The following is a 21,141-nucleotide window of genomic DNA, read 5'->3' as shown; positions in this document are numbered from 1 at the left end:
GAGGAAGATCTACTAACCAAATGGAAAACAACAAAAAAGCAGGGTTGCGATCCTAGTCTCTGATAAAACAGACTTTAAACCATCAAAGATCAAAAGAGACAAAGAAGGCCATTACATAATGGTAAAGGGATCAATTCATCAGGAAGAGCTAACTATCCTAAATATATATGCACCCAATATAGGAGCACCCAGATTCATAAAGCAAGTCCTTAGAGACTTACAAAGAGACTTAGACTCCCATACAATAATAATGGGAGACTTTAACACCCCACTGTCAACATTAGACAGATCAATGAGACAGAAAGTTAACAAGGATATCCAGGAATTGAACTCAACTCTGCACCAAGCAGACCTAATAGACATCTACAGAACTCTCCACCCCAAATCAACAGAATATACATTCTTCTCAGCACCACATCACACTTATTCCAAAATTGGCCACATACTTGGAAGTAAAGCACTCCTCAGCAAATGTACAAGAACAGAAATTGTAACAAACTGTCTCTCAGACCACAGTGCAATCAAACTAGAACTCAGGACTAAGAAACCGCTCAACTACAATGGAAATCAAAACCGCTCAACTACATGGAAACTGAACAACCTGCTCCTGAATGACTACTGGGTACATAATGAAATGAAGGCAGAAATAAAGATGTTCTTTGAAACCAATGAGAACAAAGATACAACATACCAGAATCTCTGGGACACATTTAAAGCAGTGTGTAGAGGGAAATTTATAGCACTAAATGCCCACAAGAGAAAGCTGGAAAGATCTACAATTGACACCCTAACATCACAATTAAAAGAACTAGAGAAACAAGAGCAAACACATTCAAAAGCTAGCAGAAGGGAAGAAATAACTAAGATCAGAGCAGAACTGAAGGAGATAGGGACACAAAAACCCTCCAAAAAATCAATGAATCCAGGAGCTGGTTTTTTGAAAAGATCAACAAAATTGATAGACCGCTAGCAAGATTAATAAAGAAGAAAAGAGAGAAGAATCAAATAGATGCAATAAAAAATGATAAAGGGGATATCACCACCAACCTCACAGAAATACAAAGTACCATCAGAGAATACTATAAACACCTCTACGCAAATAAACTAGAAAATCTAGAAGAAATGGATAATTTCCTGGACACTTACACTCTCCCAAGACTAAACCAGGGAGAAGTTGAATCCCTGAATAGACCAATAGCAGATTCTGAAATTGAGGCAATAATTAATAGCCTACCAACCAAAAAAAGTCCAGGACCAGATGGATTCACAGCTGAATTCTACCAGAGGTACAAGGAGGACTTGGTACCATTCCTTCTGAAACTATTCCAATTAATAGAACAAGAGGGAATCCTCCCTAACTCATTTTATGAGGCCAATATCATCCTGATAACAAAGCCTGACAGAGATACAACAAAAAAGAGAATTTTAGACCAGTATCCCTGATGAACATCGATGCAAAAATCCTCAATAAAATACTGGCAAACCAAATCCAGCAGCACATCAAAAAGCTTATCCACCATGATCAAGTGGGCTTCATCCCTGGGATGCAAGGCTGGTTCAACATATGCAAATCAATAAATGTAATCCAGCATATAAACAGAACCAAAGACAAAAATCACATGATTATCTCAATAGATGCAGAAAAGGCCTTTGACAAAATTCAACAGCCTTTCATGCTAAAAACTCTGAATAAATTCGGTATTGATGGAACGTATCTCAAAATAATAAGAGCTATTTATGACAAACCCACAGCCAATATCATACTGAATGGCCAAAAACTGGAAGCATTCCCTTTGAAAACTGGCACAGGACAGGGATGCCCTCTCACCACTCCTATTCAACATAGTGCTGGAAGTTCTGGCTAGGGCAATCAGGCAACAGAAAGAAATAATTTCAGTTAGGAAAAGAAGTCAAATTGTCCCTGTTTGCAGATGACATGATTGTATATTTAGAAAACCCCATTGTCTCAGCCCAAAATCTCCTTAAGCTGATAAGCAATTTCAGCAAAGTCTCAGGATACAAAATTAATGTGCAAAAATCACAAGCATTCTTATACACCAGTAACAGACCAACAGAGAGCCAAATCATGAATGAACTCCCATTCACAATAGCTTCAAAGAGAATGAAATACCTAGGAATCCAACTTACAAGGGATGTAAAGGACCTCTTCAAGGAGAACTACAAACCTCTGCTCAGTGAAATAAAAGAGGACACAAACAAATGGAAGAAAATACCATGCTCATGGATAGGAAGAATCAAAATTGTGAAAATGGCCATACTACCCAAGGTAATTTATAGATTCAATGCCATCCCCATTAAGCTACCAATGACTTTCTTCACAGAATTGGAAAAAACTGCTTTAAAGTTCATATGGAACCAAAAAAGACCCTGCATTGCCAAGACAATCCTAAGCCAAAAGAACAAAGCTGGAGGCATCATGCTACCTGACTTCAAACTATACTACAAGGTTACAGTAACCAAAACACCATGGTACTGGTACCAAAACAGAGATATAGACCAATGGAACAGAACAGAGTCCTCAGAAATAATACTACACATCTACAGCCATCTGAGCTTTGACAAACCTGACAAAAACAAGAATGGGGAAAGGATTCCCTATTTAATAAATGGTGCTGGGAAAATTGGCTAGCCATAAGTAGAAAGCTGAAACTGGATCCTTTCCTTACTCCTTATACGAAAATTAATTCAAGATGGATTAGAGACTTAAATGTTAGACCTAAAACCATAAAAACCCTAGAAGAAAACCTAGGTAGTACCATTCAGGACATAGGCATGGGCAAGGACTTCATGTCTAAAACACCAAAAGCAATGGCAACAAAAGCCAAAATTACAAATGGGATGTAATTAAACTAAAGAGCTTCTGCACAGCAAAAGAAACTACCATCAGAGTGAACAGGCAACCTACAAATGGGAGAACATTTTTGCAATCTACTCATCTGACAAAGGGCTAATATCCAGAACCTATAAAGAACTCAATCAAATTTAGAAGAAACAAACAAACAACCCCATCAAAAAGTGGGCAAAGGATATGAACAGATACTTCTCAAAAGAAGACATTCATACAGCCAACAGACACATGAAAAAATGCTCATCATCACTGGCCATCAGAGAAATGCAAATCAAAACCATAATGAGATACCATCTCATACCAGTAAGAATGGCAATCATTAAAAAATCAGGAAACAACAGGTGCTGGAGAGTATGTGGAGAAATAGGAACACTTTTACACTGTTGATGGGACTGTAAACTAGTTCAACCATTGTGGAAAACAGTGTGGCGATTTCTCAAGGATGTAGAACTAGAAATACCATTTGACGCAGCCATCCCACTACTGGGAATATACCCAAAGGATTATAAGTCATGCTGCTATAAAGACACATGCACACGTATGTTTATTGCAGCACTATTCACAATAGCAAAGACTTGGAATCAACCCAAATGTCCATCAGTGACAGAGTGGATTAAGAAAATGTGGTATATATACACCATGGAATACTATGCAGCCATAAAAAAGGATGAGTTCGTGTCCTTTGTAGGGACATGGATGCAGCTGGAAAGCATCATTCTCAGCAAACTATTGCAAGAACAGAAAACCAAATACCGTACGTTCTCACTCATAGGTGGGAATTGAACAATGAGATCACTTGGACAGAGGAAGTGGATCATCACACACCGGGTCCTATTGTGGGGAAAGGGGTGAGGGATAGCATTAGGGAATACACCTAATGTAAATGACGAGTTAATGGGTGCAGCACACCAACATGGCACATGTATACATATGTAACAAACCTGCACGTTGTGCATATGTACCCTAGAACTTAAAGTATAATAATAATAATAATAAAGGACTTCCTTCTTGGAAAGAGAGACAAATATCCACAGAGTGCTATGATTTATTTAAGAGTTCATTTTGAAAACTCCATTCCATCACTTTGCAAGTGAACACTGAAATCCAAATTTGGAAATTAATATTTATGTGAGCTAATTTTTATCTTACTGATTCTACCCAGATTTCTAGCCCTTTAAGATGATTTTGAGTCTGAATCTCATTTCTAACTATCTTAACTAATGTTTCCATCATTTTGCTAACTGAGAGTTCAGTAGGTATATTTTCTATGTCCTAATCTGTTTATTAAAATATTGAGAACATTAGAAATGAATCAGAACCAAGAGCAAGATAAAGTGGGACTTTACTAAAGATGTCCTCCAGCCTGTCAGTAATGAATCAACACCTTTGTGTATGACAGTTTCATCTGCTTCAAATCCATTTGACTACACTATAATTGTATCCACATTACCCTCTTCCACTAGAGTTGCTAAAGAATTTATTCCCATTCAAGTCCTCTGGGTGAGCTAACTTAGCCACAGATCACAAGAGGCAGCCCTTGTGTACCCCCTGACCCATGCCCCTGGTCACAGCCTATTGGACCAAGGGTAGGCACTTGATGCAAACTGGGCCAATCAGATTCTCTATCTCAAGAATTTCGCAAAGAGGTAAGGAGCCTGAGTTTGCTAGCTGGGGGTAGCCAAACGTAAGTGTCATGTGACTTAGGGGCTGAAGCTCCCATCATCTGGCACTCGTGATGAACTTTGTATAAGCAGAGAGGTGAGGAGAAAGAAAAAACCAAAGCAAGCATGCTGAGAGAAATATAAATTTGAAGCCATGAAGAGGGAAAAATATGAAGAGAACAGCTGCCTATTGGCTTCCCAGTTCTCTGGATGTTTGACTTTGATAATGTACACTTGGATTCTGTGAAGCTTTTTTTCTGAAATTTTAAAATAAACTCCTTTTTTTTTTTTTTTTTGCTTGAGCAAATGTTATAGGCTGAACTGTGTCCCCGACAAAATTCATATTTCGGCTGGGTGTGGTGGCTCACGCCTGTAATCCCAGCACTTTGGGAGGCCGAGGTGGGCAGATCACTTGAGGTCAGGAGTTCGAGGCCAGCTTGGTCAACATGGTGAAATCCGTCTCTACTAAAAATACAAAAATTAGCCAGGCATGGTGGCATGCGCCTGTAATCCCAGCTACTCGGGAGGCTGAGGCAGGAGAATTGCTTAAACATAGGAGGCAGAGGTTGCAGTGAGCCAAGATCACACAGCTGCACTCCAGCCTGGGTGACAGAGAGAGACTCCATCTAAAAAAAAAAACTGGAGATAGAGCCTTTAAAGAGGTGGTTAGGTTAAAATGAGGCCCTTAGTGTGGGCCCTAATCCAATCTGTCTTGTGACCTTATGAGAGAGGAAGAGACACCAGAGATGTGCACTCACAGAGGGAAGGTCATGTGAGGACATAGCGAGAAGGTGGCCGTCTGTAAGCCAAGAAGAGAGGCCTCAGGAGAATCTAAACCTGCTGCAACTTGATCTGGGACTTCCAGCCTTCATAACCGTGAGAATATGAATTTCTGTTATGAAAGCCACCCGGCCTATAGTATTTTGTTGTGGGTACCCTAGTGGACTCATATAGCATGTCTAAGAGGGTTTCACTGCTTTCCATTGCACGTAACAGAAAACTAGGACTCAATTGGATTAAAAGATAAGATTATGAGTTATTTCACATAACTAGAAATCAGGACAGAAGGAGCTCCAGGGTTAGTTAATCAGTGACTCCTGACATCGTCAAGGATCTATGTTCTTTCCGTGTTTCTGCCCCTCCATTCTCATCTCAGTGTGTCAGCTCTGACCCCGGGCTAGAGATCCTTTCATGCTGATAAGCTGGCTGCAACATTTCAAGACATGACACTGTCCAGAAGAAGTTATTATATATTTTCTGAGGGTTTCTTTTTAAAAGCATGGAAACCCTTCTTAGAAGCCCTCTTATACTCTTTTCCACATCTTATCAACCAGAAATGCATCAGAGTTCATGACTACAGTAATCATTGACAGTGAAAATAGGGCCATCATAAAGGATCCTCCCTGGATAAATATGGTCCCAAGGAGAAGGGCAGAACTTAAATAAAATAGAGGTAGGGTTAAGGAAAAAAAAAAGGGAATGAATTTGGAGTACGTAACCAACAGGGTCTCCCTGGTTTCTTTTACCATTTCTCCCTAGACAGCAATTCTCTGCAAGATTGTCATGGGAGATTTTGACAAATGTGTTACTGAAATGGTAACACCCTTTTTAATGTCACTCCTCTGATCTATCAATTTAATATATACCAACAACAAGTACAAAATAAATTTGGATTTTCATAAATTTGCATAACTTAAACTTTTTGTATGCATTATGTCTTTTGCTACAAATAACAATTTTACAGAATGGGAAACTGAGGCTCAGAGACTTGAAATGATTTGCCTAAGAACACATGATGTTTGTCCCTAGAACAATGAATATAGTGACCAGGGGGCACAGGCCAGTAGTGATAGGTTAAATTGGATTAGAGCAATAAATTAGTAAAATTGTAGGGATCTAGGTGAGATTATGAGGGCCTTGAATGTCAGAGGAAGGAGTTTTAAATTTATTAAATATGTAATAAAGTCTTGATCTGAAGAGTGATCTGATGAAATGATATATCAGAAAGATTGATCAACCACTGGTTTCTAAAAGCAGTTAATAAGTGGTTTAAACAAATGATAGAGTCCAGACTCAATTTGAGATTTATTCATTTTCCTCTAATCAAAATTTATTAAGCATATATTATGTGGGAGGTCCTGTATTCAGCAGTAGGGATAAGAGGATGTGCAAGACAGGTACGGTCACTTTCCTTGTATCAATTAAAGTCAGAAGGATCTGTATTAATCAGGATAGGTTGGGCTACGCTGCTGTAACAAATAGACACTGGATATCTTGTAGTGCAATACCATCAAGACATGGTTTGGCTCAAGTGAATTCTGAGGCATGAATTGTCTTCTTACACCTGGTGCATGTGTCTTCCCAGGACACCACAGTAGGTCAAGAAAGATATGGAGGAAGAATACCAATTCTTAATTGCCTCAGCTGTTCCTCACCTAACAGCAGGAAAAACTGAGAAACACATAGTGGGGAGCATTATATATTTGGTTAGAAGTAACTGTCTCTGTCACAAAATTTTATAATAAATACCTTAGTTAACGATCTGTCTCTTTTTTATTCACTTATAAAGTTGTATTATGCAAGGAGTAGTTATATAAACATCATTTTAATTGCAACTTCTGCTTGAGGAGAAAAAACATCATATTAACCTTGCTTTCAGACTGTGTATATAAGGAGAAGATAAAGAATAACAAGTCAATACTAAAGAAAGGTGACATTTTAATTTCTTTGCCCTGCAGTGATGCAGTAGAAAGACCTTACTTTGCATCACAGTTCTATGTGCTGCTTTTGTGTCTTTAAGCAAGTCATTCAACCTCGGTGAGCCTCCTTCAGCTTAACAAAGACAATAATACTTATTTAACCCAGAGAGGCATCAGGAGGATCAAAATTTAAAATATAGATCTATGCAAATGTCTACATGCCACCACAACTGACACACAGTATAAACTAATTAAATGTTAAATGAGTCTGCTCTATATGGGTCAAAACAAACTTTAGATCAGAACTCACAGCCGCATTTTTTCATGCCATCATACATCCTCTTGCATCGAATCTAACTCAGCTGCCCGGCCTCCAAAACTTGGTAATGTTTCACTTCCCAGCCTGTCCCACTATGACTTCCCAGCATCTTATCTCACCAAGCTCTTCCCCTCCACACTCACTCACTCCTCCTGCTAAACAATTTTGCTTGCTGCCTGAAACTTTTGGTAGGTCTCTAAAACACTCTTTCCATGGCACCGACTACATTATTGCAAAATAGGGGGCTCCTCCTTACTCTTTACCAGGCCAGTCCCTCCAGAGGGATCATACTTTCTGCCCCATTGACATGGCGCTTGACCATCTGATTTGCTTTGCCCAGTGAAAAGTGAGCGGGAATGATGTGAGCAGAAATGATGTGACCAGAAACTTTGACAGCTGTAGCGGGTTTCCACTCCCTCTTTTTCCTCTGCTACAAGACCCACATGCCCCAGATAGAAGCTTCTTTTTCAGCTTTGGTCCTAAGATGAAGATGTGCAAATGAACAGCAGCTGATGAGTGGTGGACTGGAACGGGGGCTGAGAAATAGTCATCTGTGCTGGTAACCCAGTAAGATATTAGAGGTTATTTGTTACTGAAGCTTAATCTGCCCAACAAATGACTGATGCCACCCAAAATTCCCACCACGCATGGAATATTTTCTCTTTAATAACTGTGTTCAAAACCTCCCTCCGCTAGAATATTTTTTCATCCCTCTTGCCTCCCCAAAATGCTATCTACTTTCAAATGCCTTCTCCATGAAGTTTCCTCTGATTATCCTAATCATAAATGATCCCCCCTTTTCTAAGCAGCACACTAACATATTACCTGTAGCAATTTCTGTAAATAAATGTTGTTGACTACTCTAGCCTGAGAATGCTTTTTCTATGGCACTGATTACAATATTTCATTATATTACTACTTTCCTCATGTCTTGTCATGTTTGGTATAAACAGGGATCATGCTTTTTCCCATTTGTGGAAACGTAGTACCATATAGTTAGAAAGGCACAGTCAACACTTGTTGAAAAATAAATGACACAGGTTTCAGCTGTGGGTAAGATGCGGTAATCACACTCTACTCTTTCTCGCTGGCGCTGAACACAGCTCTCTAACTTGGTGCTTAAGCACACAGGGAATTCAGTTAGTGATGGTTCCAGATTAAGAGGGCTCAGTCTTTCAGTTAAACGATAGTTGAAATGTGGTTTTGGACTGCAGAAGAAGTTTTAGACTGGTGAGATCCAAAAAATTCCTTAAACTCCGTTCTATGGGCCTGAGAATTGGCCAGTTACACAAGCGTTAACCAGGACATTGGCTCTACAGTGGCTATAATTGTGTTGTTGTTGTTGTAGGTATTTGAGACACCAACCAGAGTTCGTAATTCTAATGATCTCTCCAGATTTATGGCTGCAGCATCCCCAAGAAGGGGTAGGGAGGGGCATATAGTGAGCTACCCTCAGGGGATCAGAAAGAAAAGGGAAAGTGAGGAGGTATGATCTAGAATGCTGAGGGTGGTGTTTGCATGACAATCTGCATGCCTTATGAAACTGACTTTATTTCACAGTGAAGAAGATACTTTGAGGAATAGTAGAGATCCTTCTTAAATAAATAGTTACTTCCTCCTGGGGAAAAATTAAACAATTAAAGATGTAGTAGCACTGGGCAGATTGGCCAATAAACAAGCAACTTGGATGGAAAAAAATCAAACAGGGATTTTACTGTAAGGTTTAGACTAATCCAGGACGCTCATGGATTTGTTGTGGGTGAATGAAGGAGGAGACCAAATGGGGAAAGAGGCAAGAGGCAGTAGGGGAGGCCAACTTTAGAATCACCCACACAAGTTACTAGAGTGTCATTTTCAGTAGCCATCCTACCTCAAGATGTTCCACCCAAGCACTGGTTCTGAAGAGTCTTCAAAACTCCATTGCCACCTTCATTTCCTGCCTGCCCTGGGCTTCTAGGATGTGTGGGTTGGGATAAGAGGTGGAAGGGAAAACAGCAATGCTATTTCATCGCACAACTCTAGGGGGCATCATCCACACTGCATTTATGTAACAGAACATTGTAATTCTCCCTTTCCTCCCTGTGGCCTCAACAGGGAGGAAACACAATGTTTTCCCTGAACCACTTTCAAAGCCACCTTTCTATTTGATTTCTATTATATATTTAACCATTCCTCAATTCCCAAAGCACTAGTTCAAAATTTTTAAATCTTTTCCTTTCTTTCAACATGTTGTTGATACAGGATAGAGGGAGTGGATGAAGCTAAATGATTTTTACCTGCTCTCCTTAAAAAGAAAATCTCTTGTGCTAACTAACCTCAGTTTTTAAAACATGCATTTTAAAAAGTGCAAATCCTCTAATCTAACTCATAAAACATTTAATATTTTGGATATATGGCTTTAATGACCATTCAAAAGTCACGGTGGCTGGACAATGGGAGCTGCCAGACTATTGTCCATTGACCACAAAGCCATGAGGTGGCTCTTTTTCCAGGGTCAGGAGGTCAAGCTTCACAGCATTAATTTTGCTGAGTTTCTTTGTTATAAATAACAAACAAGGTCATTTATTTTCATTTTCTTGTTTCTAATTGCATGCATCTTCTCCCGAGGATGAACTCCATAAACAGGTGGCTGGAATGCTGGGGAGAAAACTTGAAACTGTTCCAGAAAAAGAGGGCATGTCCCACTCTAGCGAAACAGTTTGATGAGTTAGAGATTTAGTCACTGCAGGATACGCACCTGCACTATTACTCGAAAAGCAAACACTCATCTCTTTGGCACACACAGATCTATGTAAATTAGGAGAGATTATTTTGCTGCTAGTTCTTGGCTGTTCTGTGATCAGAGGCAATTGTTTCCCATTTCTTAAGAAACAGAATCTTTATTAGACTCCGTTCTTTTCTTGGTTATTTTTACAATTTTATCGTTCTATGGTTATTAAAAAATAACATGTCATATAAATTAAGCCTAGAAACATGGACGCTTATCAAAGAAAGGATTGTCATCCAAAGCTCCAACTATGAGAGATATTTATGTGCAATGGTATACAGATCTGTTATAGAAGGGTTTAATTAATATCTGCCTAATGATTTTCTCTCCTTAATGCCTCTATAGCTGTCCCCTAGCAAAGAATAAAACTGTGGACTGACCCCCACCCATTTGCGAAGAAAGTACTGGGTCTTCAGCTTTCATTGTCCAGTCGGTGGTCTTTGTGGACACCAGGGTCCTCTCCTGCTGAAGACTATCTGGACTTCCTGATTTTCACTCCTGTATAAACCCCCTCCCCCATTAGTACCTTTGTCTCCTTGGCAAAAAAAAAAAAAAAAAAAAAAATGTTTTTCACTTAAGTAAAATAAAAACTACCCAGTATTTGTTTCTGGAGTGAAATTATAAACTTCATTGTACATTCTTCCTGGTTTTGATGCTTATCTTGAAGAGTTCAGTGAAAATAAATTGTTTTTATGAAAGCAGAGAAACCATTTGATAAACACGCTGTCTCTGAAAATTGTTCCTGCAAAAGAGGTCATTCTTTCACTTTAAAAGAAATAGAATATATTTCAGAAAACAGGCAGGACGACAGTTTAGGATTTCTGTGAATATAATTTTTTTAAAGGCAAAGTATAAATACAGTGAAAATTGCACACCTCCTGATTGTGTTGAGTATTTTGGTTTCTAAGATAGCTTTACCGAAGAGCTACTTAGGTCACAAGCAAATACTTGCTGCATTTCATATTTGTGGTAATGAATTCTTGGCTTAATAGTATTTTGCTACCAGGATCTTGGAGGTTACTGTTCCATAATTACTATATATCTGTCAGAACCTTTGGGTGTATCTATTCTTAGTAAAAGTAATAGTCAACTGACAAAATGATTAGTTTTCTAGAGCTCTTCTTGTGCCTGGTAATACAGAGACCAATAGGACTAAAATTGTTTGTAGTAATATGAGAAACAACCTCATGTACACAACTGAATATATATTTGTTATCATGAAGGAAAAGTTTGCTTATTTTTCTCCCATTTCCCCAGATTTCTGTATTTTTTTGGATTTCTGTATTTTTTGACCAAAGTAAAAATAGCAAAATAGTTCACATCTTCAGACCAGAAGAGTTTAGATTCACTGAAAACTGAAGCTAAACAATGGCTATGCTTGGGGATTTTTTTCACACTGTAATTCCTGTGTGGATCTCTCTATGGTGATTCGTTTTATGTCCTGCACTAGTGATGCGTCATCAGGTCCCCCAGGTAAGAATTCTTCCTCTATACCATGTGTAGGTTCACTATGGTGAGAGTCTTGGTAGGTTCTGACTTGCTTTTATTTGCATGTGGTTTAGACTATGCATGTGAAGTGTTGATTCGCAGATATGAAAGTCTCCTAAATTTCATGAGGATACACATATTAAGAATCCAGGCTGGATAGGAATGCTACGATTTATGACACAACACCAAGTTCAGATATAAAACTGAATATAAGATATTTTAGCAATATAGCAATAAATATATTTAGCAATATTTTAGCAATACATTAGCTGTTACTATGAGAATAGATGAGAAGAAACGTGAGTAGCCCTGGCCTTGTTAATTTCCACTTGGAGCTACCAATAATTTGGTTACATTACATATTGCAAGGATCGTAATATTTGGATAGGATTTTTCATCACCCAAACTCAAGAGAATTAAACTGTATATACTGTTTAATAGTATTTGCGTCTCATCTTGGGCAAGCAGAACACGGAGGGGTTAAATTACTTTCATAGATTTGTAAAAGTGGGGGTTCCAGTGAGGTTTTTGGTTATAAAACTCTGGCAGGTTTAATGAAGTCCTCGTGGGGACTTTCTTGCATAATTTGAAACCAGATAAAGTAGAGAAAGGTTTCAGCTTCTGTCAAGATGTAAGGTAGTTTTCCCACAACGTAAAGTTTGTGTATTTTCTCCCCATTTTTAAGGGATTCTTGGATGACATCAACTATTTAATTAGAAACATCAAGCATTATAAGAAGATGGACAATTTTGATCCAAATCATCTCAAAACCCTAAAGGAATTTTCTTATGCCCAGAAGTTGCATTTTGGCTGCAGAATTGATTCTTCTGCTGCCCTTCTTAGTCAATAACTGTTAGCATTGTTCAGTATAAATTCAAAGCATATTTAAGATATGTTCTTGGAGAAGTTTCTTCAAATTCAAGGCTAATCCAGTATAAAGGAAACCTTTGTCTATGGCTTTCAGAAACAAGACTGCTGACAGACTGAAAACAGTGACACCCTTAAGATAACAAATACCATGACAGTTACAATTGCATTTAATTTTTTAAAGCATCATTCTAAAGTTTTTAATGGATAGTCTTCAAAACCACTGGAACCCTTAAAATTAGATGATAGTGCGAAAGCAATGGAGAGTATAATCAGATCATTTCTAAAGGAAACCACATAGGATCCTAGTTTTAATATTTACGAAGAGTCTACAACAGCAGGGTGCAAAAGGCCCCCACCCCACCCAAGGTAGATTGTTCTAATTCACATCAGAGGCCCTGGATACACTCTTCTCAAATCCTGCCTTAAGGTTCCCTGCAAATAAATTACACTATTAAAACATTCTGATTTTTTTTCCTTCTTCCTTCCCATGTTCTTTCTAAACTTCCTTTCTTTAATGAATATTTCCTGCAAACAAACTACGTACCAAGCATGGACTGAGGTTCTTGGGATTCAGCAATGATCTATCAGTGTGCACTGCCTCGTCCCTTGAGCCTTCTTCTACAAATACCATGGGGATGTAGAGGCTGGCATCCTTCACACTGTATGTGAGTTTGTTTCTCATGTTGCTTCTCTCAACAGCAGCTAGTGGCTGTGCCATGTCAGTATCTCCAGGTGACTGGGATGGTTCAGGGTATGTATACACGTGTGCATGTGAGTACGTGTGTATTTTGTGTTCCAAGAGCTCAATTCATAGTCCTCTTTGAGGACTTCTATATGTGTCATGTTGGGAATCGAATCCTCTTTCTCATTCACAAGTGCCTAAAATCATGTCTGGCACATGGTAGGTACTTAAATAAATAAATAAATAAATAAATAAATATAGCTAGCTGCCAAAGGCGTGGAGATTGGGCAAAATCGTCAAGTCAGCAGCCTTCCCCGATGCCCTTTTTCTGTTCCAGTGATTTTCTCATTCTAAATGCCTCAACATACACATCTTCAGCTCATCACCCGGATTCTTCCCCTCCCCCCAAATCAAAATCTAAACTCAGATCTTTTGCTTACCTTACATCCTAAATCAAATAATAAAATGCAGACGGATGAGTATTGTTCCCTTCCCAAAAGCATTTGCATCCTAACAGGGAAGGGAAATTTAAGAGAAAGACTTTTCCAAAACAATGGCCAGAAGTTAGGGATTGTCATTGCGCATTCCTAACTCCTGAGAGCCTTAGGGGTAAAGTTCTCGCTTCATTTTCTAGGCTCCACCGCCCAAAGCTGAATGCAGTACATCAGCCCACTTGCAATTCCCAATCTTGCAGCTAGCGGGTTTCCGCTGCGAAGCGTATTTATATTCCTGATCCTCGAAGTCTGATTACAAGTTCAGGTTTAGTCTCTGTAACTTTGATTATACTTTTCTTCGTCCTTTAATGAAGCTCAGATTGCTCCAGATGCAAAACAGAATGAGCAGAAGGTGAGGATTGTGAGTCTGCAAAGAAAAACTTAGCTTTCCAGACTTTTGGCTCCTTGTAAGAGCTATCTGTAAAAAAAAAAAAAAAAATTTAAATTCTTTTTTGGTACCTCAGATCATCACATTGCTCCTCTCCTGTGACCAGATCGTACTCTATAGGCTATTGTTAAATACTAATAGCTAAACTTAAAAGATGTTCTCTTGCGAGACAACAGGTGGCCACTGCAACCTCCAGCTCTGATTGGTGGAAAGGCCACAGGCGCCCAGTGGCCCACAGAAAGGGCCTCCACTTCTGCGTTTCAAGAACTTACTCAATGGGGTGTTGTCCTGATAATATCTCAGCTCACTGTCAATTTGTGCAACCTGCTGGGCCATTAGGGAGCGCCGCTGGGTTGTCAACGTTAAATGGAGACTAGGGAGGGGAAACCAAAGCTTTTTAGGGAGGGTGGGGATAGGAGTCAACCCAGGGACAATGTGAGCAGTTGTTTCTTTTCTGAGTACACACTGCTCTCTCATGCAGTCTCCTGACCCAAGTTTTTGCTAAGAGAAGAGCAAATACAGAAACTTTCACCTAATTGAAGTTTATTTTTTTCTGCTCCGTTCCAGAAAGATAATATTGAGCGAAGGTACACACGCAGGTGTCGCAAGCCCGATCCACTTTGGAGAACAGAAGAAATGAAAAGAAAACCCATGTCATGCTTGTCTGAAAAAGCTCAGGCCCTGGGCCAGCAAGGTGTGACCAGGGGACGAAACTGTTAGCGAGTGTCATAGGAAATATTTCAGAATGTCTCCGTTCTGGTTAAAGTGGCTCGCAGATAACAAAGCTGGGGAGGGGGCAGATCTCACGGCCTCTCCACAACGTTCCCATCTAGTATAAAGCTTCTTCCCTTCGCCAAGGCTGAAGGCCAAACTCTCAGATTAACTCAAAGCAATAAAGCCGATGAGAAAATAAATAAATAAAAAGATGGAGCTTAAGAAAGATAAAGAAATAAAGAGGGGGTGGGTGAGTGCAGAGTGGGGAAGTTAATCAGCTAGGACCTTTTAGGAAAATAGGGACATTTTCTCTCCAAGAGCAGTGAATGATCTGCCTAGATCCAGTTACTCAAATGCCTTTCGAATACAAACAAGAGCAAAGAGAATACGAAGAGAACCGACACGAGGCTTCACTTGGGAAGCTTCAAGTCTGCCTACCTGTGAAAGGTCAGGCCCCAACACCCCTTCTGGGAAATCCTACAGGTGAACTTGGGGTCCCGGTTCCCGGCTACCGGGAGACACTCTTGCAGGTTGGCGTCTGGGTTAGGTGTGTCCACGCAGGGGACATTCGAAAGGCAAGGCGGGGTCGAGGAGAGGGGCCCGGGCACAGGCACCCGTAAGGAAGGAAGCGGGGCGTGGGGAGGAAAGCGACAGGAAGGGAGCAGACGGCCTGGGGAAGCTGGGGCCCGGGGAAGCGGTGGTCGCGCAGGAGGAGGGTGGGACACACGGGACGCAGGGCTGGCGGCCCCTTCGGCCGAGGAAAGGAGGGGAGAGAGGAGCGCTCCGAGGCAGCGGGGACAAAGAGGACCGGAGCGGGAAGGGGGGCGAGGTGGGGAGAAGAGGGGCCCCGGAGAGGGGGAGGCCGCGGCGGGGGTGATGGGGCCGGCGGGGCGGGGTGGGCGCGCCCGGAGGCGGTCCGGGCCGAGGAGCGCACCGGCGGGGCGGGCGGCGCGCCAGCTGCCCGCGGTGGGAGGGGCGGAGCGGCGGCGGCGCGGGGAGGGGACCGGCGGTGGAGGCAGGAGGGGGAGAAGGAGGGGAGGGGCCGGGCCCCTTGTCTCCGCGGCTCGTCTCCTCAGTCCGCCCGGGGAGGAGGAGGAGGAGCGGGGCCAGCCGCCGCCGCCGCCGCCGTCCCAGCCTCGCCCAGCGCACCTGAACTCGCCGCGCCGTCCCGGGCCCCCGCGTCGCGCCCCGCGCCCCCGGCGCCCGGCCCGCGCGCAGCGCTGTCTCGGTGCCCCGGCGGGGCGCGTCCCCCGGGCCGCCTCCCGCTCTCCCGCGGCTCGCGTGGCCGCGCCTTTGTGTGCGGCGGCCGCGGCTCCCGGGCTCCTCGGGCTCCGGTCGCGGCGCCCCTCCGACCGCGAGTCCCGCGCGCCACCCCCGGGCGCCCCCGACGGTGGATCTAGCGGCGGCGAGGAGGCGGGTCCCGGCCCCGGAGAACCCCAGTCCCGGCCCCCGGCCCCGGGCCAGGCTCCGGCATGGATGTTAGGTTCTACCCCGCGGCGGCCGGGGACCCTGCCAGCCTGGACTTCGCGCAGTGCCTGGGGTACTACGGCTACAGCAAGGTGACCGGGCCGGGCCGGGCCGGGGGGCGGGTGGGCGGGGGCCACCTCCCCATCCCAGGCGCGCCCCGCGCTGGGGCTCACCGCCTGCTGCACTTTTCTTTGGCCTCTTTCCTCCCCTGTTTACTCCTTTACCTTTGAGCCTTCGTCTCTGTCCAGCTCTCCCCGCTTCTGTTTCTGCCCCATCCCACGCCGCTTTTTGTCCCCTAGCCGGCGCTCCCCTCAGCCTCTCCGCTCCCTCCCACCTCCCCGCCAGACTCTCCTTTGCTGCACCAAAGAAGCGAAGAGAGACCGAGGACTGAAAGAGGGGCTCCCGTGTGATTGTTTGTTGCTGTTATTAGTAAACACGATCGCAGCCCCCCTGGAGTGAGTGGGGGGCAACGCAGGGGGTCCCTGATCTCCTGGTCCGATGATCTTGCCCTCCCCCACTCCCAGTCCTTCTTACCTCCCCCACCTACTCGAGAGCCGGCCTCAGGGCCGCTTACGGACGGAAAGGAACAAACTTTTGAGTATGCCTTGGACAGGGGAGTGGGGTAAGTGGTGGGACCCCGCAGGTGGCCTTTGCTGCCCTTTCGCTAGGGCGCTTTGGACCTCGGAACCGGGGTGCCCGCCCCTCCCCGCTTAGCGTAAGTGGCTTCTCTCCTCTCATTCTTTTTTTTCTGGGGCGGGGGTGGTAAGTTTTGCATTTCGGGGAGATCGGGATTGGAGACCTCCACACCATACCCTGGGGTCACCTCACCTTCTCCACCTCCCCCTGCGCCAACTTCGAGGACTGAGCGTTCCAGGTGGCTAGGTGGACCTCAGAAGGGCAGCAGGCGCCGCTCGGAGCAGCGAGGCGGGCGAGAGTCGCAGCCCTGGTACCCGGGCAGCGCGGAATTCCCCCCCGCCCTCCCACCACCACCCCTCGGTGTCCTCTGTCCTCCCTGAAGCCCCCAGCGCCGAATTTGCCGAAAACATCACCCTGAGGGCGAAATTCAGAGAAACAGTCGGGCTCTGGATGGCCTGTACCTTTTGAATGTGGTTTTCTTTACCCTTCCTCCTGCTCCTCCCTCCTCCCTCCCTTTTTCTTTCAAATCGTAGTTTGTTTATGATTGCTTGGATAACAGGAGGAAATAAGGAGTCTGCTAAAAGAAAGGTGCTAAACAAAACTAATCAATAAATAACAGGAAGAGGAGGAATTGCATCTAGAGTGAGGAACAGTTTGCTGTGCCCCGTGGCTGATGGAGGCTCGTGTTCCTTTCTATTTGTTTATACTCCGTTCCCAACTCCAGTGCTGAAGTTTGTAAAAAACCATTAGGGTCTCTCTTGCTCGCCTTCCAGTGTCATCATCGCCCAGCTCCGCGTCTGGCACAGAGGGGCCTCCCAACAAATATAGATCGAGGGGACTTTATTCCTTGTGCTTTAACCCTTTGGTGGTTGGAGCGTTCCTGCTCTCCGCATTCTAAGGGCTACGCTAAGCATTTAAAGAGAGGCAAGAAAAGGCCGATCGCTGGAGCCAGAGTTAAGGATTAGTTTGTGTCCTCTGATTTTGGATTTACTCAGGTTATTAAATGCTTTAAAAAGTCCCCCATGTATGCTCAGTCAGGGACTTAGGCAGCCTAATTAAGTATGTAGTGTTTCTGAGAATCCACCTAATTGTTCCAGTGGGGTATTATTTATCTCCTTACAACTTAGCATGTGGATGCAAGCCTTGTATAAACTGGGCATGCTCTTATTTTTGGAAGCCATTACCTTGCCTAATGTAACTCCTTCTTTCTCTGATTTAAGATCAGCAACACTCGAATGACACCAAAATAGAAACCTATTGTACAAATGCAGTGACTGCAATGCGTGGCAAATCTCTGTTCACTGGGATCCCAAGGGTACTTCAAGGGACCAGAGGAAATTGGGGGTGTTTTGTGTGTGTCTCTTTTTTATTTTCTGAGAAAGGCTATTTTGAGTCTATTTAAGCTCAGAACATTTATTTCAGGGAGGGTATATAAAGCTTGAAAACAGACATTATTTATTGAGATGCTTGTTCAGCTTCAGGAGTGTGGATGCAAGTTGGCTTACTGTCGTATTTTCTTAATGCAGCTATTTGCCTGAAATAACTTGCTTTCTTACTTATTTAGCAATCTGATCGTCATCAGTGCTCTGTGTACCCAAGTTACAAAAGTTAGACATAGCGCTTAATATTGGTAGGAATCAAATTATACTTATTTTAAGGGATGTTTGTATTGACTTCCTTGCAGGTAAAAATATAACTATCTTTAAACTGAGCCACAATACTATATTTTGCTACTTTTATTTTCAGATGTGAAAAACACAATTTAATTTTCCATAATTTTTCTTTACAGAGAATATAGTAGAAGAGGAAGTATTAACTTTATGGGTATAAAGCAGCAAGTGCTAATTAAAGGTTTATAGCATTTTGTTTCACAGCTAATTTGTGTGTCTGAAGTGGTGCTGTTCAATATAGGTTTATACTGAAAATGTAAAAACTAGCATATAAAGACATGCATTTATTTTATTAGAAAATACTCAAATTATTAATTAATCTCTAAAGACTTAACTTTTGATGACATGTATTATCTTTCTGGATAGGAAATGATGGATTTCAAAGAAAGTATGTTTCTGCCCTCTCTTGTTTTAATGACCATCTGGGAAACTTTAGAAGAAACACAGAACTCTTGGCTCTAAGCTTAACAAGTGAAAGTTAGCGCTTATCTTTAAATTTATTTACAAACCGTGAATAATAGGGTTTCATTCATTTCTCTCTTTAACAAATGACCAGAGTCCTTTGTATAAATTATATGCATGTGTATTATCTTTACATTCTGTGAGTATATGGATCCTTTTCAAATGTCAGCGCTCATGAAAGTGTACTGTGTCTATGGAGAATGGATGAAAGAGTTTTGTGGGTTCAAAAGTCGTTGCAAGTAGGAGAATAACTTCAAATAAAATATAGCCAGGATCATTAAAATCAGTTAATAATTCATGAACCAGCCACTGATGTATAAACTTAAAGTCATCACTGTTTCCTAAGGGCTAATTTCCATTTTAATTTCAAGTAGAAAGTTGACTGTTTGAACATTTCTTTTTCTGGTGTGGTTAACAAATTAAACCCCGTATATTAAGAAATAAAAACTCATTATGTTACTCAGATGAATTAGTGACTCTTTGACTATATATTTGTAATTTTTCTTTCCTGAGTTCAATTTGTCTTTTCACCAGTAAGAAAATAATACACAGAATATCAATTAGCAAATATAATTTAAGTAGCACTAATCTGAAATCCAACATACTCCAAAATCCAAAACTTTTTTGAGCACTGATGTGACGGTCAAAGGAAATGCTCACTGGAACATTTCAGATTTCAGATTTTTGGATTAGGGATGCTGAACTGGTAAGTATTATGCAAATATTCCAAAATCCAAAGAACCCCTAAATCTGAAACTTCTAGTTCTAAGCATTTCAGATAAGGGATACTCAACCTGTAGTTGTCAGAATTCTGCCATCCCAAAATAAGATACTGTATTTAATGTAGGTGTGAGGTGAAATCATATAGTGAGTTATTAACGAACTTGGACTAAACTCTATTTACTAGCTATTTCTGCATATTTTTAGGGCTTTTCCTTTTGAATTATGGCTATTGACCTCTCATCCTTACGTAGATCAGTGCTATGTTGTTTTTATTCTATCAGTCCCAGACTTTGCTTTCTAATTATTATGTGTATTATTTATTGATCACTCGGCTTAATTAAGACATTCTTATATTAGTGCTTTGACTCCACCTGATTGGGTTTCTGGCTTGGCTAGCTTGAAGGGCAAAAGAAACTGAAGGGTAATTTGTCATTTGTCCATCTTCTTGGGGATCATGGTTCAAATTGAGAACATATTGAGAGGGGAATTTGATTGAAACTCTTCTTAGATTGAGAGATTGAGAGATTCCTATATCCTACCATGACAAGTCTTCATGTAAGATATTGAAGCCACATTGTGAAAAAATAATAAGGTTTTTCTAAGAGCCTTAGACCAGGGAACATAAACTCAATTGTCTCTTGGTGGGGGGGGGGGGTGGGCAGTAAGTTAGCCTACATGGAGATAGGGTTTGTGGCCAAGTAGAGAACATACCCCATTTAAAGGGGTAGCCTTGATCAGCATTAGTAGACTGTTGCCCTGCCAACATTTGGGTCCAATATCTCTATACTTTACAATTCTTTTTTCAAGAGGATGATAATCAGGGTTTTTATGTGAATTATCATGAATTTTAAATGTTGTAATAAATTAACACAAAATAATTAAAATCATTATGTGGGACCCTCAAAACTTGCTTGTGTGCTGATTCTTGCATTTCTTGTCTTAAATTCATGTGTAGATGAGGATCCAAACATACTTTTTTAATAAGTCATTTATGGTTTATGTGCAACTATGTGGACAGTTCTACTCCCATGTCCAACTATGCAGACAGTTGAATAGAATGGAGTAGAGCTGCGTAAAGAAATTTGTGACACCTGTGAAGACTAGACTTACCACAGAATGGTTGGCTTCAGGTTGGTACCCAGGGCCTTTTTAGAACCTTGGCAGCTCTAAGCACTATTGATCTGAGCTCCCCTCCATGCCCCATCAAACATTAAAATGCATCCACTTTCGTG

General features: G+C 41.9%; 1 protein-coding gene and 2 long non-coding RNA genes across 7 annotated transcripts in view; 2 read left to right on the top strand and 1 right to left on the bottom strand.

Moving 5' to 3' along the window:
- The window catches only part of LOC141409275 (uncharacterized), a 70,705-nt gene extending 57,092 nt beyond the window's left edge, over window positions 1-13,613 (top strand). Inside the window, exon 4 of the long non-coding RNA XR_012428929.1 lies at window positions 10,661-13,613. This is a non-coding gene — a long non-coding RNA (uncharacterized lncRNA). The remainder of the gene's footprint in view (window positions 1-10,660) is intronic.
- Window positions 11,997-16,680, bottom strand: LOC141409274 (uncharacterized). The gene is made up of 2 exons (XR_012428928.1): window positions 16,643-16,680; window positions 11,997-14,267 (listed from the first exon to the last, which is right to left on the bottom strand). It is a non-coding gene; the product is annotated as an uncharacterized lncRNA (long non-coding RNA).
- TOX3 (TOX high mobility group box family member 3) overlaps window positions 15,295-21,141 on the top strand; it is a 108,539-nt gene continuing 102,692 nt past the window's right edge. For 2 of the 5 annotated variants that reach the window (XM_065537542.1, XM_065537541.1), the window contains exon 1: window positions 15,295-15,434. Coding sequence is in view for 3 of the 5 variants with exons in the window: in XM_074027193.1 (XP_073883294.1) it covers window positions 15,828-16,510 (683 nt within the window). In the remaining 2 variants the exon portion in view is untranslated. Of the gene's footprint in view, window positions 15,435-15,807; window positions 16,511-21,141 lie in introns of those variants that run through there. The other 3 variants (XM_045382914.3, XM_045382913.3, XM_074027193.1) reach the window with 2 other exon arrangements.

The sequence above is a fragment of the Macaca fascicularis genome, chromosome 20 (genome assembly GCF_037993035.2).
Source record: "Macaca fascicularis isolate 582-1 chromosome 20, T2T-MFA8v1.1".
NCBI classification, from domain to species: Eukaryota; Metazoa; Chordata; class Mammalia; order Primates; family Cercopithecidae; genus Macaca; species Macaca fascicularis.
This window is presented reverse-complemented; position numbering and strand designations above follow the sequence as displayed.